This window comes from Cydia amplana, chromosome 21 (assembly GCF_948474715.1).
Source record: "Cydia amplana chromosome 21, ilCydAmpl1.1, whole genome shotgun sequence".
Lineage (NCBI taxonomy): Eukaryota > Metazoa > Arthropoda > Insecta > Lepidoptera > Tortricidae > Cydia > Cydia amplana.
Window position 1 is genome coordinate 10000001 of NC_086089.1, and position 21968 is coordinate 10021968.

Consider the following 21968-nt stretch of genomic DNA (forward strand, 5'->3'; position numbering starts at 1 on the left):
GGCTATGGGAACTCTTTGATGAAACAACGCAAACTAATTTGGTTGGGGTTGTTAGAATTGTCTCTTAGTTGCCTGTGCAGTACAGTCAGCGGTAAAAGCTTGTACAGTCGCCATCAGATATATCGGAGGGGCCGAGGTGCTCAAAAATATCTGATCACGCACTCTAACGCCTTGACAATTGAGGCGTGTTCAGATATTTGTGAGCACTTTGGCCGGCGACTGTACCAAAAAAAAATTTATGGCAAAAACTTCGATACCTACCTATATTGTCAGCCCAGCCTTGTTACATTACGCATCTGGTGTGTTTCGGCCCTTAGCTCTAAATATACATAAGGCATTAATGTGGTGTTGAGTATCTACGCTTGTCCTAATTAATGATTGAGCTTATGAGGTTTCATTACAGAGTAATTTAAGCCGAATAAGTCTTCCTTTCTCTTCACAAATACCCATGTTACACCACGAGTAAGCAACAACTTACGAGGGGCGTTCAATATATAATGAGAATGAGATGTAAACTCTTTAAATATTAGGAAAGTAAATACTGGCCGGTAAAGCTAATCTACCTAGCTGATCGCCATGAAAAAAAAAAAACTAACTGTTTTTTGTTTAAAAAAAAATACGGCGATTTCTTTGAGATGCTATTGAGTACGTTAGCGAAAATGGAGAAAATTGAACTGCGCGCCGTTATCAAATACTTGTGTTTGAAAAATTTTTCTACGGACCAAGTCGATTTAGATTTACGGGACACTTTAAGGTCTAATGCTCCTCCGTATTCGACAGTCGCACGTTGGTGCGCCGAATTTAGACGTGCAAGAACATCGACCATGGATGACCCCCGCTCCGGACGCCCTACTACAGCAGTAACTGAAGAAATTGTGAAAAAAGTCGAAAACTTAGTTTTGGCGGATCGTCGTGTCACGGTTCGTTTTATTGCTGAAAATGTAAAGATTTCAACGGGGAGCGTGCATAATATTTTACATGAACGCTTGGGTATGAAAAAGGTATCAGCGCGTTGGGTACCCAGAATGCTTACTGACACGCAAAAACAAACTAGAGTCGAGATTTGTTAAGAAGGTTTGGACCTGATACAGCAAGACAGGGAACTTTTTTTGGCGCGATTTATAACAATGGACGAAACATGGCTCCATCATTACGACCCTGAAACGAAACCGCAGTCTATGACATGGAAAAGGCCATCATCTCCAACTCCGAAGAAATTCAAGGTGGGCCCATCTGCCGGTAAGGTCATGGGCTCTGTTTTTTGGGATGGTAAAGGGGTCGTAATGATTGAGTATCTCGAGCATGGAGCCACTATTACGGGCACTTTATATGCCAAACAAATAGCAACATTGCGCAATGAGATCCGTGAAAAACGGCGAGGTAAACTCTCGAAAATTGTGTTGTTCCATCAGGACAATGCACCGGCACACAAGTCCGCCGTTGCAATGGCTGCAATACGTGATGCTGGGTTCGATATCCTTAAGCATCCTCCGTATTCACCAGACCTCGCCCCTAGTGATTTCTACCTATTTCCGAGATTGAAGGAATACCTGAGAGGCAAGAAATTTGAAGACGACGACGCGGTAGTCGCTCCAGTACAGGATTTTTTAAGTACTCAAGATGAAACCTTTTTTAGAAATGGAATTTTAAGTTTAGAAAAAAGATATACTAAGTGTATTATGCTAAAAGGTGACTATGTCGAAAAATAAAATAATATTTAATAAAAGTTGTATATAACATACTCATTCTCACTTTTTATTGAACGCCCCTCGTAACTTAATATTACCTATAGGTACATAGAGGAGCAAACTAAAAGTTGTCAGCGATTTTGATAGCGCAGACTGTGCATGTGTTATTTTAAACGTAATAATTTCATAGAAAGATTTACTCGTGTCGGTGTGGTCCGTGTGGTTAACATTTTTATGTTTCCTCACTCGGTAGCAAAGTTTGTTTTACTCTCGTGTCTTGAAAACCTCGCAACGCTCAAGATTTCACTTTTTGAAATCTTTCGCTTGCTCGTGTATGAATGTTGTTAGCACAAGGGGCTAAACAACAACTTTGGCCCCTGTAAAAATAATAACTATTATTTTCTAGTTTTATTTAATTTTTAACATTGTTTGTCCTCTAGCTAAATAGGTAGGTATTTAGGTACGTACGAACTCTGAGTCTGAAACTTGAGCAAAAACAATATATAGAACAAGTAACTGTTTATACATATGTCGGCGGCCGATCGTAAGATCAGGCATATCGTGAAATTCCTAGCCATATCGTGAAACGTGAAAATCTTTGACCCGTTCCCTGAGTCGACGGAGCCCCGCTACGCGGGGCTCCTATTCCTGGGCAGTTTGCCCTTCGGGCTTCTAAAGCAACCTAACGAACCTATCCTACCTACCTATATATTGGTTTAATGTCACTATCGTCAAAACATTACACAGGAACATTACGATCTGCCTCATCTTACGATCGGCCGCCGACACATATATGACCTTAAGTTAAGACTTCAGTTCTGTCTGTATTTGTAGACTAAAAAGAAAAACTGTTTAGTGTACCTACCTACCCTATGTAACTTACTTTAAACCGGCATGTACCTACATACGTACCTGCAGATACTTGTTGCCGGCAAAATAAGAAGTAAAAAAAATAAAATGGTCTTGGTCCTTCGAAGTACTTACCTACTTAATTATTGATGCGATTTATTTAAAATTTAATTTTTATCTCTTGTGAGATAATGTATGGTGGTGTTTATTTAAGAGCTTAAACTAGTATCTACTTTACCTATTACTTTTTGAAGTGAAAACTTCTTTAGCGGCGCTGTGCACTTTTTGAGGTGGGGAAAAAACGTTAAACTCGAGACAGCGTAAGACGATCACGTGACCGTAAGATTTAGATGGCCACTCATTTAGATGGCATTTAAATCAATAAAGAAAAACTCAATTACATTACTTGAAAAACTGTTACCTACACGTAATGTCATTGAGTTTTTCTTTATTGATTTAATTGCCATCTCATGGACCCCATCTAGTGAGTTTCGCTCTAACTAGTATTAATATAACTCGAGTACTAACAGTGATGTGCTTAGGGGTTTCAAGTAATTAACGCTAACGCTAGATGGTGTTAACCTTAATTATAATCAATTATTACATTATGAATTAATTCCAAATAAAATACTAGGTACTTTAATAAACAAAATTTACTTATATGGTAATTTTACCTTGTTCTAAAAAAGGCACTTTATCATCACAATATCACTTTCTTATCAATCTAGCACGAGTCACACGATAAGCCAGAAAGCTTGAAACGAGTAAGTAAATAACGTGGAAAGTGTTCCCAGAACGGGATCTCTCCGGTCAACGCCTCCTCTCAAGGCGACTTAACATTAATTAAAAACATTGTCCTTTTGAACCCACCTTAATTACAGCTCTAGACGCTTGCACTATAAAACACCTTACTGGCTGGCTGGATGCAAAAACGAAACTTTTTATTTTTTAATTTGTAATCGGAACTTTTTTTTGGCAAAGTACACTCGCGCCTAGTTATCTTTTTTTTTTCTAAAGTTAACAGACTAAGGTATTACCTACTTGTGAAACTTTTTTAATTTACAAAACAGTTTATTTGATTCATGAAGTCGTATAAATGTACGATAAATGTGCCGTCGAAATCTCTCGCGCTGTTACCACGCGCGGTTTCCCGGTTAAACTAGTTTTGGTACGGTTCGAGGCTCTCGCGGATGCATCCATGACGTCATGCGTTCCCGGCGAGAGTGAGAGAGATAAGTAGATGTCGAAATGTGGAATGCATGTTTATAGTTATGTTAATGATTCATTGAAGAGCTACAATGCAACTCACGTTTAGTATTCTGGTAAACAATGAATTATGAATGGTGAATGCTATTGTTATCATGTTATCTTTTCATTCAATGGAATGGTCCTTTTTAAACTATTTAACATTTAACTATTTTGTGTACCGTTTTAACTAATTAAGTAGGTAACTTAAAATGGGTGATTATATACTGGTTATCATCATCATTAAGATATACTTTTGAAAATAAATTAAAATAGGGTAAGGTTTTTATACGCGTATAATGGTATATTCCTAATTTTGACAGTGAAATAATATTCAATGTTGTAAAAGTAACTAAATAGTGAGTAGCAAGCGTAACTTAAAAATAACTAGAAGTACTTCAATAATTACATTAATTCCACTGAATCCGGTTCTAAAGGACCAATAAAAAAAATGACAGGTGCAAACATACTTATTTTGTGCTACTTTGATGGTTAAAAACGAATTTATAATCAATCTTAATATCATTATAATAAAGTTTACATTGAAACTACCAAAAATAAGTACTTAGGTAAAACATTAAAACTATGTTTTAACTCACTTGTTGAATTTCGTTGTATCAATAAAAACCTTTAATAAAGTCCTTTTTTAAAATTATTTTTAACGATATTCGTTTTACCTTAACGTAATGGCCTCTCCAAACATTCTCCAAACGTCACTGATAATCGCATGCGGTTTGCAATACATTGCGGCATTTAATCGGTTGTTTAAATTCGTTGGTCCTACTTAGCCGGCAACTATCCAAAATCGCATGTCATTTGTTGCAACGTCTGTAGAAGGCTTAACTAACACATGTCAAATGTGTCAAATAGACAAGTGACACTTCCATGCTTGAAACTGACGTATAAATAACCTATAAAGTCGTAAACATTGCGATTGCGCAAACTTTTTATATTTATTCCAAAATAAAATATTAATTAACTCAAATATGAGCGAGGAAGTTCAAAATGAAGTGCAAAGTGATCCCAACAAACGTAAAAACAAGAAAAAGCCCAAGAACTTCCTTAAAAATGCTAAAAAGTACGCCAAAAAAGGCCAGTGGGGCAGAGGTACCAAAATGAGTGAAGAGTTGTATCAATATTTTTTGGGAATTCTGGATGCTATGAAAGCAGGTATCGAGGATGAAGATCAAAGACGTAAGTTGATTCCTTGACTTCTTAATTTTATACAAAAACTTAATAAATAAGCAGACAATTTGGTTAGGCTTCAGACAATACAATTATGATTTTCAAGTCGGTTATGATTGGTTAAGTGAGTGGTGTTGACGACTAAAAATCTGTTTAGATATTAATAATCTAAGTAAGTACATATCAGAATACTTAAATACCGTGTGTTAGAGAAAAATTATAATGATCTATTATAAAATTTATGTGAATCTGTTGTACATTAATCAGTCTTTATAAACTAATAAAATGTTTTGAGGAATTATCTGTAATGAATTAAATTGTATCATTCCAGAGAGCTTAGTTAATAATGTACTGGACCGAACGAAAGGTGAAGAACTAAACATAATCGGCAATCAACTTGGCTGCCGAGTCGTAGAGCTGCTGCTACCCTACTCATCACCTGAAGACTTGGAACGGTACTTCGAAGTGTTACACCCAGAACTACGTAGGCTCTGCTCCGATAATTTCACGAGCCATGTCGTTGAGACTTTATTAAGGGTAGCGAGCGAGCGAGCTACAGATCATTTACAAACAGGAGAGACAAATGAGGAATGTGATGATGAAGTACCGAAGAAAAAGATAAAACTAGAACCGACACAATCTAAATACAGTGACGCCCATGTTAAAAACTGCTATGAATTTGCTTTAAAGATATGTAAATACGCTTTAAATAATTTAGAAGATTTCGTCTGGGATAATTATGCTAATCATATTTTGAGAAGTGCTTTAAAATGTCTCAGTGGAATCACATTGCTACCTAATGAAAAGCCGAAAGTGAACATGTTTGTAATAGAGAAAACCGATAAGCAGACGCCGCCATCACCGTTTATAAAGAAAATGGTTTACAAAAATGTGCCGGATGATTATAAAGAGTTAGTAACAGAGTTCTCAAAAAGGTTATCAGTTTGGCCACAGTTTAAAGACTTACCGTACAAGAACTTGACCTCTGGTTTGTTGCAAGTGTTGCTATATGCCATCAAGAATGTAGATAAAGATTTGACGAGGGATTTGTTAAAGCAGTTGTTGAATGAAAGCTTTGCTCCGGACAATTGGGATTCAAACGGTAATGATACTGATGATAAGAAGGAAGTGAAAATTGACTTGGACGAGGAAAACCAGGAAAGTGTTAAGAGTTGTTCGTTGCCACCTGTGTTTGAGTCAGAACCTGCCGTCAGGTAAAATAAATTATTTCTATGTTCAATAGATTGTGTTGTCTTTTTTTTAAATTATTATTTGTTCCATTGCACCAAACAGTTGTCTGTGGTTTTATTACTTTGGATTTGCCATATTTATAGATATAAAATTATTACACCATCTACCCTAAAATTTTCAAATCAAACTGGCCTAGTAATAATTGAGTTTTATGAAAACTATTTATAGTCTGACAAAAAAGAGTAGAATTTAAAAAGTGGCAGCACTGTAATGTTGTCCCGTTTTTCTTACATTTGATTTGAAAGGGACGACACTACAGTATTGTGACACTACAGTAGAATGTTATTAAAATTATTGCCTTTAATTTTCAGATTACTAGAAGCAGCGCTGCTAGTGGCAAAAAAGAAGATGTACACACAGATATACGCCAAATGCTTCATCAACACACTGGCGCAGTTAGCTTGCATGCCAATGTTAAACTACACGGTTCAGCGGCTATTTGACAACTGTCAGATCAAAGAGGAGGTGAGTCCGAATACTTTTTTTGTGTGGAAAGATAGTCTTGGAGCTTAGAAAATTTAAAGTCACCCCTGTATTGAGAGATTTGAGAGCAATAATGTAGTAGACTTGCATTTCACCCTTACGTCGTTACTCTGCCACTGATTCGTACTAAACGCTATGCATCCAGCTTTATCATGCGAACGGCTAAGGAGTGGAATTCACTTGCAAATCTATTCCAGTCCACTATAACTTGGATCTTTTTAAATCGAGAGTGAATAGACATCTTTTATGTAAGCATGTTCCATCCTAGACTGCACAGGTACTTACCATCAGGTGAGAATGAGGTCAATTTCTAATAAAAATAAAATAAAAAATAAGTGTAGTATTACCTACACTATAGTCTGTTCGGAAAGAGAAGAGTCGTGGAATGTATTGGGCTCCATACATTCCACGACTCTTCTCTTTCCGCACCGACTACTACATAATTTTTAAGTATAATTTACACATCATCCTAGCCTCGTCTTATAGCGGCGATGCCAGGATGATGTTGCAACGAATTAGGATTTATACCTGTATAAATGAATAGACGAAATGTTTTTTTCACACCACCTATTCGGAAAAGAGCTTTTCCTCCCTGCTAGGAGGGATCAAAGTAACACTTTTCTGTTCTAGCACACTATTTTTAAATTTTTTGTGCACATTATTTTTTTACCTTAAATAATCTGTTTAAGCAGCAGATTGTGTCAACATTAAAATTTTTTATTTTCCTCATAGTTGATGTGAAAAGCAGTATGTGTCACACGGTATCAAAATTATTTCGTCTTGGGCGTTAACACTTAATCCCTCATTACGCTCAGGATTCAATGTACGCCCTTGACGGAAATATATCATTTTGATCCCTTGTAACACAAACTACTATTTTCTTTTCCAGTTGGAGCCGATGTTCGACGAGTTGTCCAACAAGTTTGCGGATCTGTTGGCCTGCGGGAACACTGGAGTCCTAGTGTCAATCGCTAAAGCCTGTCTCAGAGTGAAGGCGCGGCAGGCGCAGTTTGTTAATGTAAGTATTTATATGTAACATTGTAAATGTAAGATAGTTGTCCAAATTGTCAATGTAAGCATGTTTATTACACTATTTTGTTTACATATTAGCTGTATCTGTGAAAGCTGCCTTCCCAGTACAACTATAATTGTAATGAAAATGGTGCTGGTATAAAAATAGTACATTATTGTCGAGGTTCGGAAGTAGCTACTTGCTGGCTGAGGATTCGTTTTAAATGGACGACCTTGGGAGTCCGTTTAATTGAATCCGAAGCCAGCAAGTAGCCTTCCAGCCGAGTCATATATAGTGCTTTTCTCAAAAATGGTGCAAGAAATAGAAATTATTTACCGGAGCAACGGTCTAATTATCACAGGAAAAAGTAAAACCATTAAAAATATTTTCTTTGCCGCCTTTAAAAAAAAAGAAGTGTATTTTTCTGCTGAAAATACGCCAACCTATTTGAGACACCTAAATAGTCGCGGTACCAACATTATAATAATAAGTGCTGATCCTCTGTTTGGCTGTTTAATTGGACCTACACCTTCATTTGATATGGCCATTTTAACTTTTAAAAAGTTTGGAACTCGTTAAATAATGGAATTTGTATGCAACATTGCAGTCCCGAAATCGAGACTGCAATGTTTTTAACTTTTAATTTTTTGACTGACCATAAACTACGCACTTCGCGACCAATTTTTTAACCGGCAACGTCGACTTTGCCGTCCATTTTTGAGAAAAAATCTTAAAAAAAAATCTCATGATGGCTACAAAACAAATATCAAAAACATGGTCACTGCAAGTTACATATGAGGAACATGGTCACTGCATGTTACATATGAGGAACATGGTCACTGCAAGTTACATATGAGGAACATAACAACATATAATTATAGAATTGGGCTGATGTTTTAATTTCAATAAAAACTCGTTTCATAAATCAATATTACACATGGAACCTTCAAGAAAAGAGCGTGCTCCCATCTTATAAGCCGGCAACTCACAACCCTTCTGGTGTTGCAAGTGTCCATGGGCAGCGGTAATTGCTTACCAGGTGATGCGTCTGCTCGTTTGCTACCTATATCATAAAAAAATGGAGTGTACAGCGGCCGTGCCCTTAAAGCTGGGTGTACAAGTGTACATCCTAATGCACGTTAGGTTTCACGAGGTTAACAACTTCTTCTTCTTCCTCGCGTTGTCCCGGCATTTTGGCCACGGCTTATGGGAGCCTGGGGTCCGCTTGGCAACTACTCCCAGGAATTGGCGTAGGCACTAGTTTTTACGAAAGCGACTGCCACCTGACCTTCCAACCCAGAGGGTGAACTAGGCCTTATTGGGATTAGTCCGGTTTCCTCACGATGTTTTCCTTCACCGAAAAGCGACTGGTAAATATCAAATGATATTTCGTACGTTCCGAAAAACTCATTGGTACGAGCCGGGGTTTGAACCCGCGACCTCCGGATTGCAAGTTGCACGCACTTTACGCTAGGCCACCAGCGCTTTTTTTTCACGAGGTTAACAACATTTTTTCATATTCCAGGGTCTAGAGTCGGCCCTCAAAGTGACCCCTGACACTCAGAAGTACTTCCCCGTGTTCGTGCTGCGATTGCTGCCATCAGACCGAGTGGATGTCTCCACGCTGGAGAAGGAATACTTTATTAACGTCCATGGCTCGGTTATACTACAAAGTATACTGGATTTTCAGGTTAGCCTAAAAACTGTATTGGAATCAATTTAAATAATTCGATTCCCCTGTATCTTTAGCTAATTATTTTTGACATAAACATTAAATTATTTGGGTACTGATTTGAGAACATTTTCTTGTAATTTTCAAACACAGCAACTGTTTGCACTAAACAACTTATATTACACGCGCATTGCAACGCCCTATAACTAATTGATTAGCTCAATAACAATTTTTTTAAATTTACTAAAGCACTTTAACAATTGTATTATTATTTTCGTGGCAATCAAAGATAAAAGTAGAGTGTTTACTATACATATAATTCTGTCATAAATCCATTTTATCTTCGACTTATATAGGTCCTCGCTTCGCTCGGGACCAATAAGATCCCTCCTAAAATGTATTGTTTTATGCCAGGGGTTACCAAATGACGGACTGCGGTCCGGATCCGGACCGCCGACTTACCTACATTATTTGTTTACTTATTTAATAAACTCAAGTAGAAACGGACCGCGGTGGTCATATGCATTATTTTAAAAACCGGACCCCTGAAGAAACTAATTGGTGACCCCTGTTTTATGCTCTTGTTGTAGAATCTTCTATACTTGGGCAAACCAATTTGTCAGTAAATAAGAACAAATAAAACCGGCCAAGTGCGAGTCGGGACTCGCGCACGGAGGGTTCCGCACCATCAACAAAAAATAGAGCAAAAAAGTCGTGTTTGTTGTATGGGAGCCCCCCTTAAATTTTTATTTTATTTTATTTTTAGTATTTGTTGTTATAGCGGCAACAGATACATCATTTGTGAAAATTTCAACTGTCTAGCTATCGCGGTTCATGAGATACAGCCTGGTGACAGATGGACAGACGGATGGACGGACGGACAGCGAAGTCTTAGTAATAGGGCCCCGTTTATTACCCTATGGGTACGGAACCCTAAAAACTATACTCTTCTTTTTCTTTTGGGTGCTAGTACTAGTGTAAGACAAAGATAGTTTGTCACTCTCGATTCCCAACGACAATCCACCTTGCCACTTTTTTTGGATTTTTGTAATTTGGAAAGTAAACCAGCGTTAAACTACAGTCCACTTATTATTTCACCACCTTTACAACACCTGAGACCAGCGAAGATTTTACATGGTCTCTGTCTATGTTTGAAATGAGACAGTCCTTTGACTAACTATATATTTATTGTAATTTATTCCAGCGTCCAGCCAAAGCCGTGAACGGTCTACTAGAGCTGACTTCAGAACAACTCCTCGTCATTTTCTCCGACGCCAAAGGCAGTCACATAGCCGACGCTTTCTGCAAGGGGCAGTTCGTCGGCGTGAAGGCGAGAGACAAGATGATATGGAAGCTGAAGGTTAGAGAGGGATCGATATATTTTACTGCGTTACACTTGGCGCCCGATCGCGGACAGTAGTATTTCGGGGATAATCAAAAATGTACCTTAAATACTACTGGTTACAGTTGCAAATTAAGTGTAAGTAGTAAAGTAAAGTAAAGTAAAGCTTTATTTGCGTTAAATGTGGTTAACAAAAGGTCTTAAATATTACAAATTGCAAAGTATCACACATTTAGCTGAATTGCAGCATGCAAAATATACACCTTATATATATCTATAAATCTACTCGCGTCTGTATCTCTTAAGTAGGCCTCAGATACGCGTTATTGAAAACGCAACTGTAATGTCATAGAGTTATGGTCGATTTTTGTTTGCTCAAAAATTTACTACGCTTGAATGCTCTTGCTGTCTTCTGAACTCCTGGTAGTATTTAAAATACAGCTCAAAGTAGGCCAAAGGTTTGGCGCCATCACTCGAAAATATGGCACCATACCTTTGGCCTAGTCTCGAGTAGATGGCGTTAATTTTTGACATTTAACAAATTGACACATATCAGTGAAAGAATAAGGATCAAAGTCAAATGACGTTCTAACAGTTTTAATCTTCTGTCGAAAGATGGCAGTAAATTTACTGTGACTACATAATTTACAGTTGTCCCCAAATATTTATTTACTAGCGACCCGCCCCGGCTTCGCACGGGTTAACAAATTATACATAAACCTTCCTCTTGAATCACTCTATCTATTAAAAAAAGCGGCCAAGTGCGAGTCGGACTCGCCCATGAAGGGTTCCGTATTTAGGCGATTTATGACGTATAAAAAAAAACTACTTACTAGATCTCGTTCAAACCAATTTTCGGTGGAAGTTTACATGGTAGTGTACATCATATATTTTTTTTAGTTTTATCATTCTCTTATTTTAGAAGTTACAGGGGGGGGGACACACATTTTATCACTTTGGAAGTGTCTCTCGCGCAATCTATTCAGTTTAGAAAAAAATGATATTAGAAACCTCAATATCATTTTTGAAGACCTATCCATAGATACCCCACACGTATGGGTTTGATGAAAAAAATTTTTTTTAGTTTCAGTTCGAAGTATGGGGAACCCCAAAAATTTATTGTTTTTTTTCTATTTTTGTGTGAAAATCTTAATGCGGTTCACAGAATACATCTACTTACCAAGTTTCAACAGTATAGTTCTTATAGTTTCGGAGAAAAGTGGCTGTGACATACGGACGGACAGACGGACAGACGGACAGACAGACAGACATGACGAATCTATAAGGGTTCCGTTTTTTGCCATTTGGCTACGGAACCCTAAAAAACAGCATCAAAATCCTTTGCTTAGTTTTAAAGATCTAAGCATATATACAGACAGACAGCGGGAAGCGACTTTGTTTTATACTATGTAGTGATACATTATTTATTTAATAAATAAATATTATAGGACATTATTACACAAATTGACTAAGCCCCACGGTAAGCTCAAGAAAGCTTGTGTTGTGGGTACTCAGACAACGATATATATAATATACAAATACTTAAATACATAAAAAACAACCATGATTCAGGAACAAATATCTGTGCTCATCACACAAATAAATGTCCTTACTGGGATTCGAACCCAGGACCGCGGCTTCACAGGCAGGGTCACTACACATTCTGTCGTTAAATATTTTTTCTACTCCCGTACCTTTATTTGTCATTTAAAAGGTCGTACACACTTTAAACCCCTATGTTATAGTTGTCAAGACAAGTATTTAGTCTATTCCGCAAAAAAGTATTTGTGCATACACGCAGTATCTTTTTGGTACTTTTACGATACTTCGTGTAATCACCACTTAAAAAATATTGTATGAAATACATTGTTGCCAACCTAATTTTAATTGTCATCTCTGACAGATGAGTACTAACTAGTAGAAACAATAAAGTTGCTTCAGAAATCAGAAACGCGCATATGACACCCGTAAAGATCCATAGAATACGAACACCGCTTAGCGTTGCTTGTTAGTCTCTAGGGTTTGCAATCCGGATCCGGAATGTATGAAATTATCCGGATCCGCGGATCTTCCCATACATTTCTGATCCGTCGTGCAAACCCTCCATAGGCTACTGCGGCCAAAATCGAGAAAAAACACTATCCAAAATTGTAATTTAACTAAGAGCAAGTACCAGGGCCTCATGAGTTACAAGAAGGTGTCGCGGACCAACCGGCCGTGGGGCGCGGGGCGCGGGGGCCGGGTTTGGTTTGTTTACCTACATATATGTCCTATTATAGTAGTTTATGCAACAGTGATATAATAAGGGTCTCGGGTCTTTTTCCCTTCGACCCTTGAATTTTAAGAACCAATTATGAGCTGTTGCATACATTACTTTTATTAAAAAAAAAGAGTTATTATTTAAAAAAAGCGGCCAAGTGCGAGTCGGACTCGCCCATGAAGGGTTCCGTATTTAGGCGATTTATGACGTATAAAAAAAAAACTACTTACTAGATCTCGTTCAAACCAATTTTCGGTGGAAGTTTACATGGTAATGTACATCATATATTTTTTTTAGTTTTATCATTCTCTTATTTTAGAAGTTTCAGGGGGGGGGACACACATTTTACCACTTTGGAAGTGTCTCTCGCGCAAACTATTCAGTTTAGAAAAAAATGATATTAGAAACATCAATATCATTTTTGAAGACCTATCCATAGATACCCCACACGTATGGGTTTGATGAAAAAAAAATTTTTGAGTTTCAGTTCGAAGTATGGGGAGCCCCAAAAATTTATTGTTTTTTTTCTATTTTTGTGTGAAAATCTTAATGCGGTTCACAGAATACATCTACTTACAAAGTTTCAACAGTATAGTTCTTATAGTTTCGGAGAAAAGTGGCTGTGACATACGGACGGACAGACGGACAGACGGACAGACAGACAGACATGACGAATCTATAAGGGTTCCGTTTTTTGCCATTTGGCTACGGAACCCTAAAAAAGAGTTATTATTAAAAAAAAAAGAGTTATTATTTAAAAAAAAAAAGTTATTATTGTAAATGAAAACATACCTTTTTCAATCAAGATGATCGGAACTTGTATCTTTAAAAAAAATAAAGCAGTTGTATTATACTCATAAAGATGACTGCTAGCAGTCATCTTATGAGCCTATAGACAAAGCATTCAAATGACATTGCTTTAGATATCACTGTCAGTCATTTAATTGACACATTTAAGTGCTGGAGTAGAAAAAATACTATATTTCCGTCTTCCACAGGGCTTCTACCAGACCCTAGCGCTCTCCCAGCACGGCTCCCGGGCCCTCGAACGAGTCTTCGAAGCGGGTTCCCTCGAGCAAAAGGTCAAGATCATGACCGAACTGGCGGACAAGAGCAACTTGCTTAACAGCACTAAGTTCGGCCGGCTGGTCGCCGTCAAACTGGACGTGGAGGGGTTCAAGAAAGCGCAGAAACAGTGGGAACTGAAGTTTAAGGGAAAATAAATTATATACAAGCTATTTTGAGTTTTTATTTAAAAAAAAATCTTATAATCTATCTATCTAATACCTTTAAATGAGCAATTCTTGTTTATTTATATATTTATATGTATATTTATTTATTTATATGTCGGAATCGTGGGCGTGTCATACTATCAGGAGCACATCCGGACCTTCAATCTTGGATCACGAGCCCTCGTCAATGAAATATGTTATTCAACTCACAGTCTTTACTGGATAAGACTGATTACAAATCATAGCACACGTTACACTTCTTATTCAAAGCAAACCAGTGGATTAGACCCAGGAACCGCCGCAGACGTCATCTTCTCCCGTTCGTTCTCATCATGTTCTCGTCTGAAGATTGCATAACTTCAATTGTTCTGGCTTTCATTTGTTTTCGACAGCGCACTCTATGACGCCTTGGCGGAACTGCGCCGAACACCACTCAGGTGTACTAGCTGTAACACCCTAGTTTGCTCTATTTGTCAAAGATTGCGTGATGAAACGCCTCTTCAAGGCGATAGATGGCACAATTCAGCCATTCTCCGACATATATATTTCGGGGATCTCGGAAACGGCTCTAACGATTTCGATGATTTTTGCCATATGGGTTTTCGGGGGCGATAAATCGATGGATCTAGCTAGGTCTTATCTCTGGGAAAACGCACATTTTTGAGTTTTTATGTTTTCCGAACAAAGCTCGTTCTCCCAGATATTAGTACTTTATGTAATAATAATAATAATAGGTTTTTTATAATATGTTTATACGTATTTTGTATTGTTTTTGTAAGTGTTTTTGTATTTTATTTTTATATCCATATTATAAAATAACCTAGCCTAAGAGTTCAAATAAATAAAGAGAATAATAATAAGAACCTAGACTTGGCTCACGAGATAACCGCCATGTGGGATGTTGATTCGACGATCATTGTCCCGATAGTTGTTTCAGCGAACGGTCTAATAGCGAAGAGTCTCGACCAACATCTTGAGAGACTCTCGCTAGGTGGTTGGATCAAGGGTCAGATGCAGAAGGCGGTGATCTTGGACACGGCGCGGATAGTCCGCCGGTTCCTCTCTCTGCAGCCCTGACCACCGGCAGCTTGGGCCTTGCCTCGCTGCTGGCGGCACCCTAGGTTAGGTTTTTTATAATATGTTTATACGTATTTTGTATTGTTTTTGTAAGTGTTTTTGTATTTTATTTTTATATCCATATTATAAAATAACCTAGCCTAAGAGTTCAAATAAATAAAGAGAATAATAATAATAAATATTATAGGACATTATTACACAAATTGACTAAGCCCCACGGTAAGCTCAAGAAAGCTTGTGTTGTGGGTACTCAGACAACGATATATATAATATACAAATACTTATAAATCATAAATCATATATTTATTTGTAAACATAGGTTTTCATAGATCACACAATTGTATATATAAGGTATCACTATGTTTAGCCATAGGGCATACAAATATTTACCAGATGGTGCATGCATCACAAACAAACAAACTACAAACTTAATCTATAAAAAAAATATATATATAATTTAATAATTTACATTGTCACATATATCTACTTAACTAATATTCTGAATCAGACAGGTATTCTCCGATCGAGTAGTACGCTTTCCTAACTAATAGTAGTTTATGCAACAGTGATATAATAAGGGTTCTTAAAATTCAAGGGTCGAAGTTACAAAACGAGACGTAGTCGAGTTTTGTAAAAAAAGACCCGAGAATTTTAAGAACCAATTATGAGCTGTTGCATACATTACTTTTTCTATGACAGCTGCAGCAAAAAAAAAAAAAAAAAAAAAAAAAGAGTTATTATTAAAAAAAGTTATTATTAAAAAAAAAGAGTTATTATTTAAAAAAAATTGAGTTATTATTAAAAAAAAAAAAAAAGAGTTATTATTGTAAATGAAAACATACCTCTTTCAATCAAGATGATCGGAACTTGTATCTTTAAAAAAAATAAAGCAGTTGTATTATACTCATAAGATGACTGCTAGCAGTCATCTTATGAGCCTATAGACAAAGCATTCAAATGACATTGCTTTAGATATCACTGTCAGTCATTTAATTGACACATTTAAGTGCTGGAGTAGAAAAAAATTTAAACAGATTCTTCTTGAATAGTCTTATGTCATCTAATTTAGTAATATCGTCTGGCAGTTTGTTATAAAGTTTAGGGGCCATTCCGAAAATACTTTTGGCCATAAAAACCGTTTTTATTGATTTTGTATAAATTTTGTTACAACGACGAGCACTATTGGTAATAGAAAATTAAATACATAGAAAACAACCATGACTCAGGAACAAATATCTGTGCTCAACACACAAATAAATGCCCTTACTGGGATTCGAACCCGATGTGACTGCTACATAATGAAAGGAATTAAAATACGAGTGTGGGTTTAAGAAACGAACGAAGTGAGTTTCCTAATGGAACCACACGGGTGTTTTAATGCCTTATTATGTACGGTTACACACACTGCTTTATCTACACACAACATATTATAAACTTTCTATGATTGTTTCAAGTAAGCTTTACATTAGCTCGCTTGCGCCTGGGACTTTGGCGTGTGAGTGACGTTTTTGTGTGTGAGTTTTATTCTCACAAACTAAATAAGGTCGTATTATCTAGAAAATAGGATCGGAAGTAAAACCACAATGTACACGCTAGGTTTATTTAAATACTTTATACTGGCATACCCCCCCACAGTTGGGGGGTATCTCTCCCGGCTTCAGGCTGCATATCTTGTTGCCGCAAATATACTCGCCTTTACGTAGGTTCAGGGGGTCAGGAACTGAAAGAGAAGGAATACAGAAGAAGTGTAATGCTCTTACGGTAGATGTCGCTCGGGTCCCCTTGGCCCATATGGTGGAAAGATTTGCTGGCTATGGATGAGGTCTTGGTGGCTCAGATGGCAGAGCGCTGTAATATCGATCCAGAGGCCATGAGTTCAAGTCTCACCTTCAACTTCAACTTCAACTTCAACATTTATTCAGCAAATAGGCCACAAGGGCACTTTTACACGTCAACATTGAATTTACATAAAAGCAAAATAATAATAATTATACATCAACAATTATTAAATACAACTACAACTACCAAATCAAACTAACGTAATACAATTACTTAGAGATGTATAAGGTCTCTTAATGTCGAATTACATAAAAAAACTATAATAATAATATTAAAATAAAAACAAAACAGATACATGGAAAAAAAATCTAAACTTATTTAGAGGTGTAAATGTCTCTAAGTGTCAGAACTAAAAAATAACATAGTTTATCAAATTATCCTTAGAGATGTATAGGGTCTCCAAGAGTCACAATCCTGTATGATTAACACATTACGAGAAAAAAAAAAAAACATACGAGAACCGAATGAGGCGTCTCACTGCAATTAAATTAAAAAATAAAGTTACTAAATATATTCGTGTTAGCTTAAACAGACCCGTCTCCACAAACAGCACCCGTTCACGAGTACGACGCGTATCTCAGCCATCGCCTCCCTCAACCTTCATTCGGGAAAGTGGCGACCCGATCAACGACGCCACCGTAAGCAAAGACTTTTAAGCGAGCATGACATGTTCAAGCTACCGGCCTATATTAATATTAAAATAGTGATAACACTTAGCTGTGAGACACAGCATTTTGTGCTCGTATGTTACATAAAAGACGGTATAGCTTCACATAATTACTAGCCTAAATTGACTTAGAGATGTAAAGGTCTCTAAGTGTCCGAATCATTAAAAATATAAGTATGTACAATAAAATAAAAATAATAAAATGAATAAATACTTAGGGATGTAAAGGTCTCCAAGTGTCAGAATCATTAAAAATAAAATAAATAATTACTTAGAGATGTATATGGTCTCCAAGTGTCCAAAACTAAAATTAAATTAAACAATATAATCAAGCGAGAACATGATTGTCTCATGTGTCAATTCTACTGGACACTAGCATATTTAATTTACAATGAAAAAACAATATTTATTGAACTCTTATCATACTATCGAAATCAAGCTACAGGCTTAAAGGCATCTCTATCGTGTATAAAATCATTTACAGTGTAGTACGCCTTACTTAACAAGGAGCGCTTAATGTGTGACTTAAATTTGGTAAGTGGTAAATTCGCTATGTCAGTAGGGACTTTGTTATAAAAACGTGTACAGTTCCCGACGAAAGACGTACTAACCTTACGGAGGCGGTGGGCGGGCACAGCAAGTTTATGTTTGTTTCTAGTGTTATAGTTATGGATGTCACTGTTAAGCTTGAATTCGTGGATGTTTTTCCGAACATACATAATATTCTCAAGTATGTATTGAGATGCAATGGTAAGAATGTTAACCTCTTTGAATTTCTCTCTCAGAGATACTCGAGCGCCCAGTCCATAGATGGAACGTACAGCTCGTTTTTGCAGCACAAATATTGTCTGAATGTCTGCCGCTTTTCCCCACAACAGAATTCCATACACTAATTTAAATGAGTGATGCCATAGGTACTTAATAACCCCCAGACCGCCAAATGAAATAGAAAAAAAACCGGCCAAGTGCGAGTCGGACTCGCGCACGGAGGGTTCCGCACCATCAACAAAAATAGAGCAAAATAAGCAAAAAAAAAAACAAGCAAAAAAACGGTCACCCATCCAAGTACTGACCCCGCCCGACGTTGCTTAACTTCGGTCAAAAATCACGTTTGTTGTATGGGAGCCCCACTTAAATCTTTATTTTATTCTGTTTTTAGTATTTACTGTTATAGCGGCAACAGAAATACATCATCTGTGAAAATTTCAACTGTCTAGCTATCACGGTTCGTGAGATACAGCCTGGTGACAGACGGACGGACGGACGGACAGCGGAGTCTTAGTAATAGGGTCCCGTTTTTACCCTTTGGGTACGGAACTCTAAAAAGGCGCGAAATTAAAATTTTCTATGGGCGGACACTTCGCGCCTACATTTTTTAAATTTCACGGCGCTTACGACGTTATGGTCGCGCGGTATAGGTTGCGTATGCGACAATTTCATTGTTTGATATCGCAATGTGTCCTAGTGATATAAAATAATCAAGGTTTTACCTCTGGTCCCTTTCTGTCCCTTTATGAACTGCGGTGTACGCGGAGGCCGCTGTAACTCTGTGTCCATCTCAAACTTTGTTGGTAAGGGCGAAGCTCGTCCACTAACCGCTAGTACAGTTAGCACCACAAAGATGCATACCTAAACACAAACATTATTTTAAACTACCACTCAATAAAGTCTGTGCGGAAAGAGAAGAGTCGTGGAATGTATGGGGCCCAATACATTTCACGACTTTTCTCTTTCCGCACAGATTCTACCTACTCACGTTACTTTTTCATTTGTAGCTAAAAATCGAAGTTTTACTTTTCACAAATACTTAAGCAGTTACATTTCCATAGAAAGTGAATATTTTAATTGCTTTTGCGGTAGGTCAACCAGTTTTGCAAAGTAGGTATTTAAACCAAATAACGGCACCGTCAGCACCCACACATCAGGAGTATCGAACATTGAAATGCTAATGAGAGATTTCGCATGTCGTCCATCCATACATAAAGAAATAATAAAGTGTGGTTAACATATAAATTAACCTCGTCCTGACACGTTCTTATTTTCTTAACGATAGAGTCGCGTCAAGATCATTTAGAACACCTCGCCCGCTTAGCAACTTCTGCTGATGACTGTACGAAAATGTAAGCTAATAACTTTGGTGACTGTATATTCCGTTGTGTCGAGATATGATGGTCGGAGTTTCTATCTCTCCGGGATAGTGACTTGCTCTATCACTTAGTGTAAGGCCTGAGTGGACGCTCGGAGCGGAGCGTTCGGCGGGGCTTGCAGCGTGGCGTCGGGCTCACAAGTGATTTAAGCAGCGTGCACTAAGGCCGCTCCTATACGTTTGCATTTGTTTAACATGCACGCCGCACGCCCCGCCCCGCTGCACGCCCAACTCGAGCGTCCACTCAGGCCTTACACTGATAATCTCGTATAATACATTCGCAGATATTTAATTTACACACTTTAGACACTCAATATATAGAGTCTGTGCGGAAAGAGAAGAGTCGTGGAACGTATGGGGCCCAATACATTCCACGACTCTTCTCTTTCCGACACTAACTTTTAAATAATTTGTTTAGAATGTAAAACAACGGTATTGTTCACATTCAATTTGGAACACTATAGTACAGTGACTACAGTCAAGGACCATATACCTTGGTATATGGTCTTTGCTATAATACAGAATACAAAAAATATTACATAGTTCACCGGCAGTTTAGACATTCCCAAGTCACGAAAATTTAAAAAAAAACTACCTAATTACAACAGCGAGGAAATGTCGCCAGCATCCTTGGTACAATGCCTAAAGGGCCTATTTTAGATTTATATATTCTATTCCATTCTAAATAAATAATTTTATAACCTTTAAAAAACTTACTAGGAACTTCATGATACCGCGTTGCGCGCTCTCCGATCACTGGCTATCACAACACTGAGCATTGTTTTTATTTAATACGAGTTCATTATCAACTAATTAAGTAATTTTCAATCTTGACTCTATAAGTTTAAGGTTTAAACTTGTTTAAGTAGTTACAGCTTGACTGACCCGTCATACACTGAATCATAAACCCGTCTGTGCTAAGATCTGTTATTTTCTTCGTGAAAAATGACCAGCGTATTTAGAGCTGTAACTAAGTATTGTTGTTTAGAATTTGAGAACCAAATTATGATGGGTTGTTAAAATGTGTTGTGAATAATACGGGACTTTGTTTACTTTTACTTATTGAAAGTAAATGTGTTCCGTGTAAAGAAAAACTAATTTACTGTTATGTGTGTCATACCACACAAAAAGTTAATTTAGTAAGAAATTCATAAGGAAAAAGAAATAGAATGACAGTGAATTAGTTAGTAAGCTCAGATGAGTGTCTATAACAAAAAGAAAAAAAGTCTATCGAAATGATCTCACAGTCTCTAATATCTAACGTTCGACGTGTTGCCTCCCTGTCACTAATCGAAGTTCGCAAATTGCGGGCATCTTTCTGTCAGTCTAATTACGCCTTCATTGGAGTAAAAGAGTACGATCCCCGCAATTTGGGAAATTCGGTTTTCGCGGTAGCCCCTCTGTAAATATTAAGAGTCCGCAGCAAGCTCGGTTTTCCGTACAAACGTAGTTACGCTTTCATTTTAAAACGACTAGCTAGATTGCTCTGAAACTTTGTACTTACAATATGATAAGGTTAATAAGGTATATCTAGTTCTGTAATGAATGTAGCTTCAGATACCATAGTTAAAAAAATACGGAGTACTTAATTAAGTTTTTCATATCAAAACTTGCTTTTGCTCTATTTCGTTTGTTTTATAACCTAACCTAACACATATATTAGGTAGACTCTGTGCGGAAAGAGAAGAGTTATGGAATGTATGGGGCCCAATACATTCCACGACTCTTCTCTTTCCGAACAGACTCTATAGGTACCTTATGTCTATGTATGTAATTACAATCCAACATGTAGTTATAAAATGAGAACCAAACTCAATTTGTATGGGAAGGTGAATTTCGGCCGAGCTGCGGACTCTTAAGGTAGGTCACGCATGACCTGTGATTCTAGATTTCCATGATTCATAGTTCGTGATTAGATCAGTTTGATCAATTAAAGTGGAGTCATTAAACTAGTGGGAAATAGGATTTGAATGCCTGTTATTAGCATACTTAATCATGGAGTTAATATCATCTCCTTGAC

The 21968-nt window shown here is 37.2% G+C and overlaps 4 protein-coding genes across 4 annotated transcripts in view; 2 read left to right on the top strand and 2 right to left on the bottom strand.

Moving 5' to 3' along the window:
* LOC134657975 (protein 4.1 homolog) overlaps positions 1-3653 on the bottom strand; it is a 24642-nt gene extending 20989 nt beyond the window's left edge. Inside the window, exon 1 of the mRNA XM_063513580.1 lies at positions 3408-3653. The gene's annotated coding sequence lies outside the window, so the exon portion shown is untranslated. The remainder of the gene's footprint in view (positions 1-3407) is intronic.
* Positions 1-21968, top strand: part of LOC134657945 (uncharacterized) — a 138644-nt gene that overhangs the window by 4614 nt on the left and 112062 nt on the right. The window lies entirely within an intron of this gene.
* Positions 4722-14221, top strand: LOC134657938 (nucleolar protein 9). The gene is made up of 7 exons (XM_063513532.1): positions 4722-4976; positions 5299-6181; positions 6530-6683; positions 7591-7719; positions 9239-9403; positions 10590-10745; positions 13986-14221. The coding sequence occupies exons 1-7, from the start codon at positions 4769-4771 to the stop codon at positions 14208-14210; spliced, it is 1920 nt and encodes a 639-aa protein (XP_063369602.1). The 5' UTR covers positions 4722-4768; the 3' UTR covers positions 14211-14221.
* LOC134658051 (uncharacterized) lies at positions 16883-20813 on the bottom strand. The gene is made up of 3 exons (XM_063513654.1): positions 20666-20813; positions 19293-19431; positions 16883-17016 (listed from the first exon to the last, which is right to left on the bottom strand). The coding sequence occupies exons 1-3, from the start codon at positions 20675-20677 to the stop codon at positions 16895-16897; spliced, it is 273 nt and encodes a 90-aa protein (XP_063369724.1). The 5' UTR covers positions 20678-20813; the 3' UTR covers positions 16883-16894.

Bases quoted from the DNA above. Each gene is read 5' to 3' on its own strand.
- LOC134658051 (XM_063513654.1), bottom strand. The intron at 17,017-19,292 runs GTAAAACCTTGA...CTTCTCTTTCAG, and splicing joins GGGACAGAAAGGGACCAGAG to TTCCTGACCCCCTGAACCTA.
- LOC134657938 (XM_063513532.1), top strand. From the start codon at position 4,769: ATGAGCGAGGAAGTTCAAAATGAAGTGCAAAGTGATCCCAACAAACGT. The intron at 6,684-7,590 runs GTGAGTCCGAAT...TTTCTTTTCCAG, and splicing joins ACTGTCAGATCAAAGAGGAG to TTGGAGCCGATGTTCGACGA. The intron at 9,404-10,589 runs GTTAGCCTAAAA...AATTTATTCCAG, and splicing joins AAAGTATACTGGATTTTCAG to CGTCCAGCCAAAGCCGTGAA.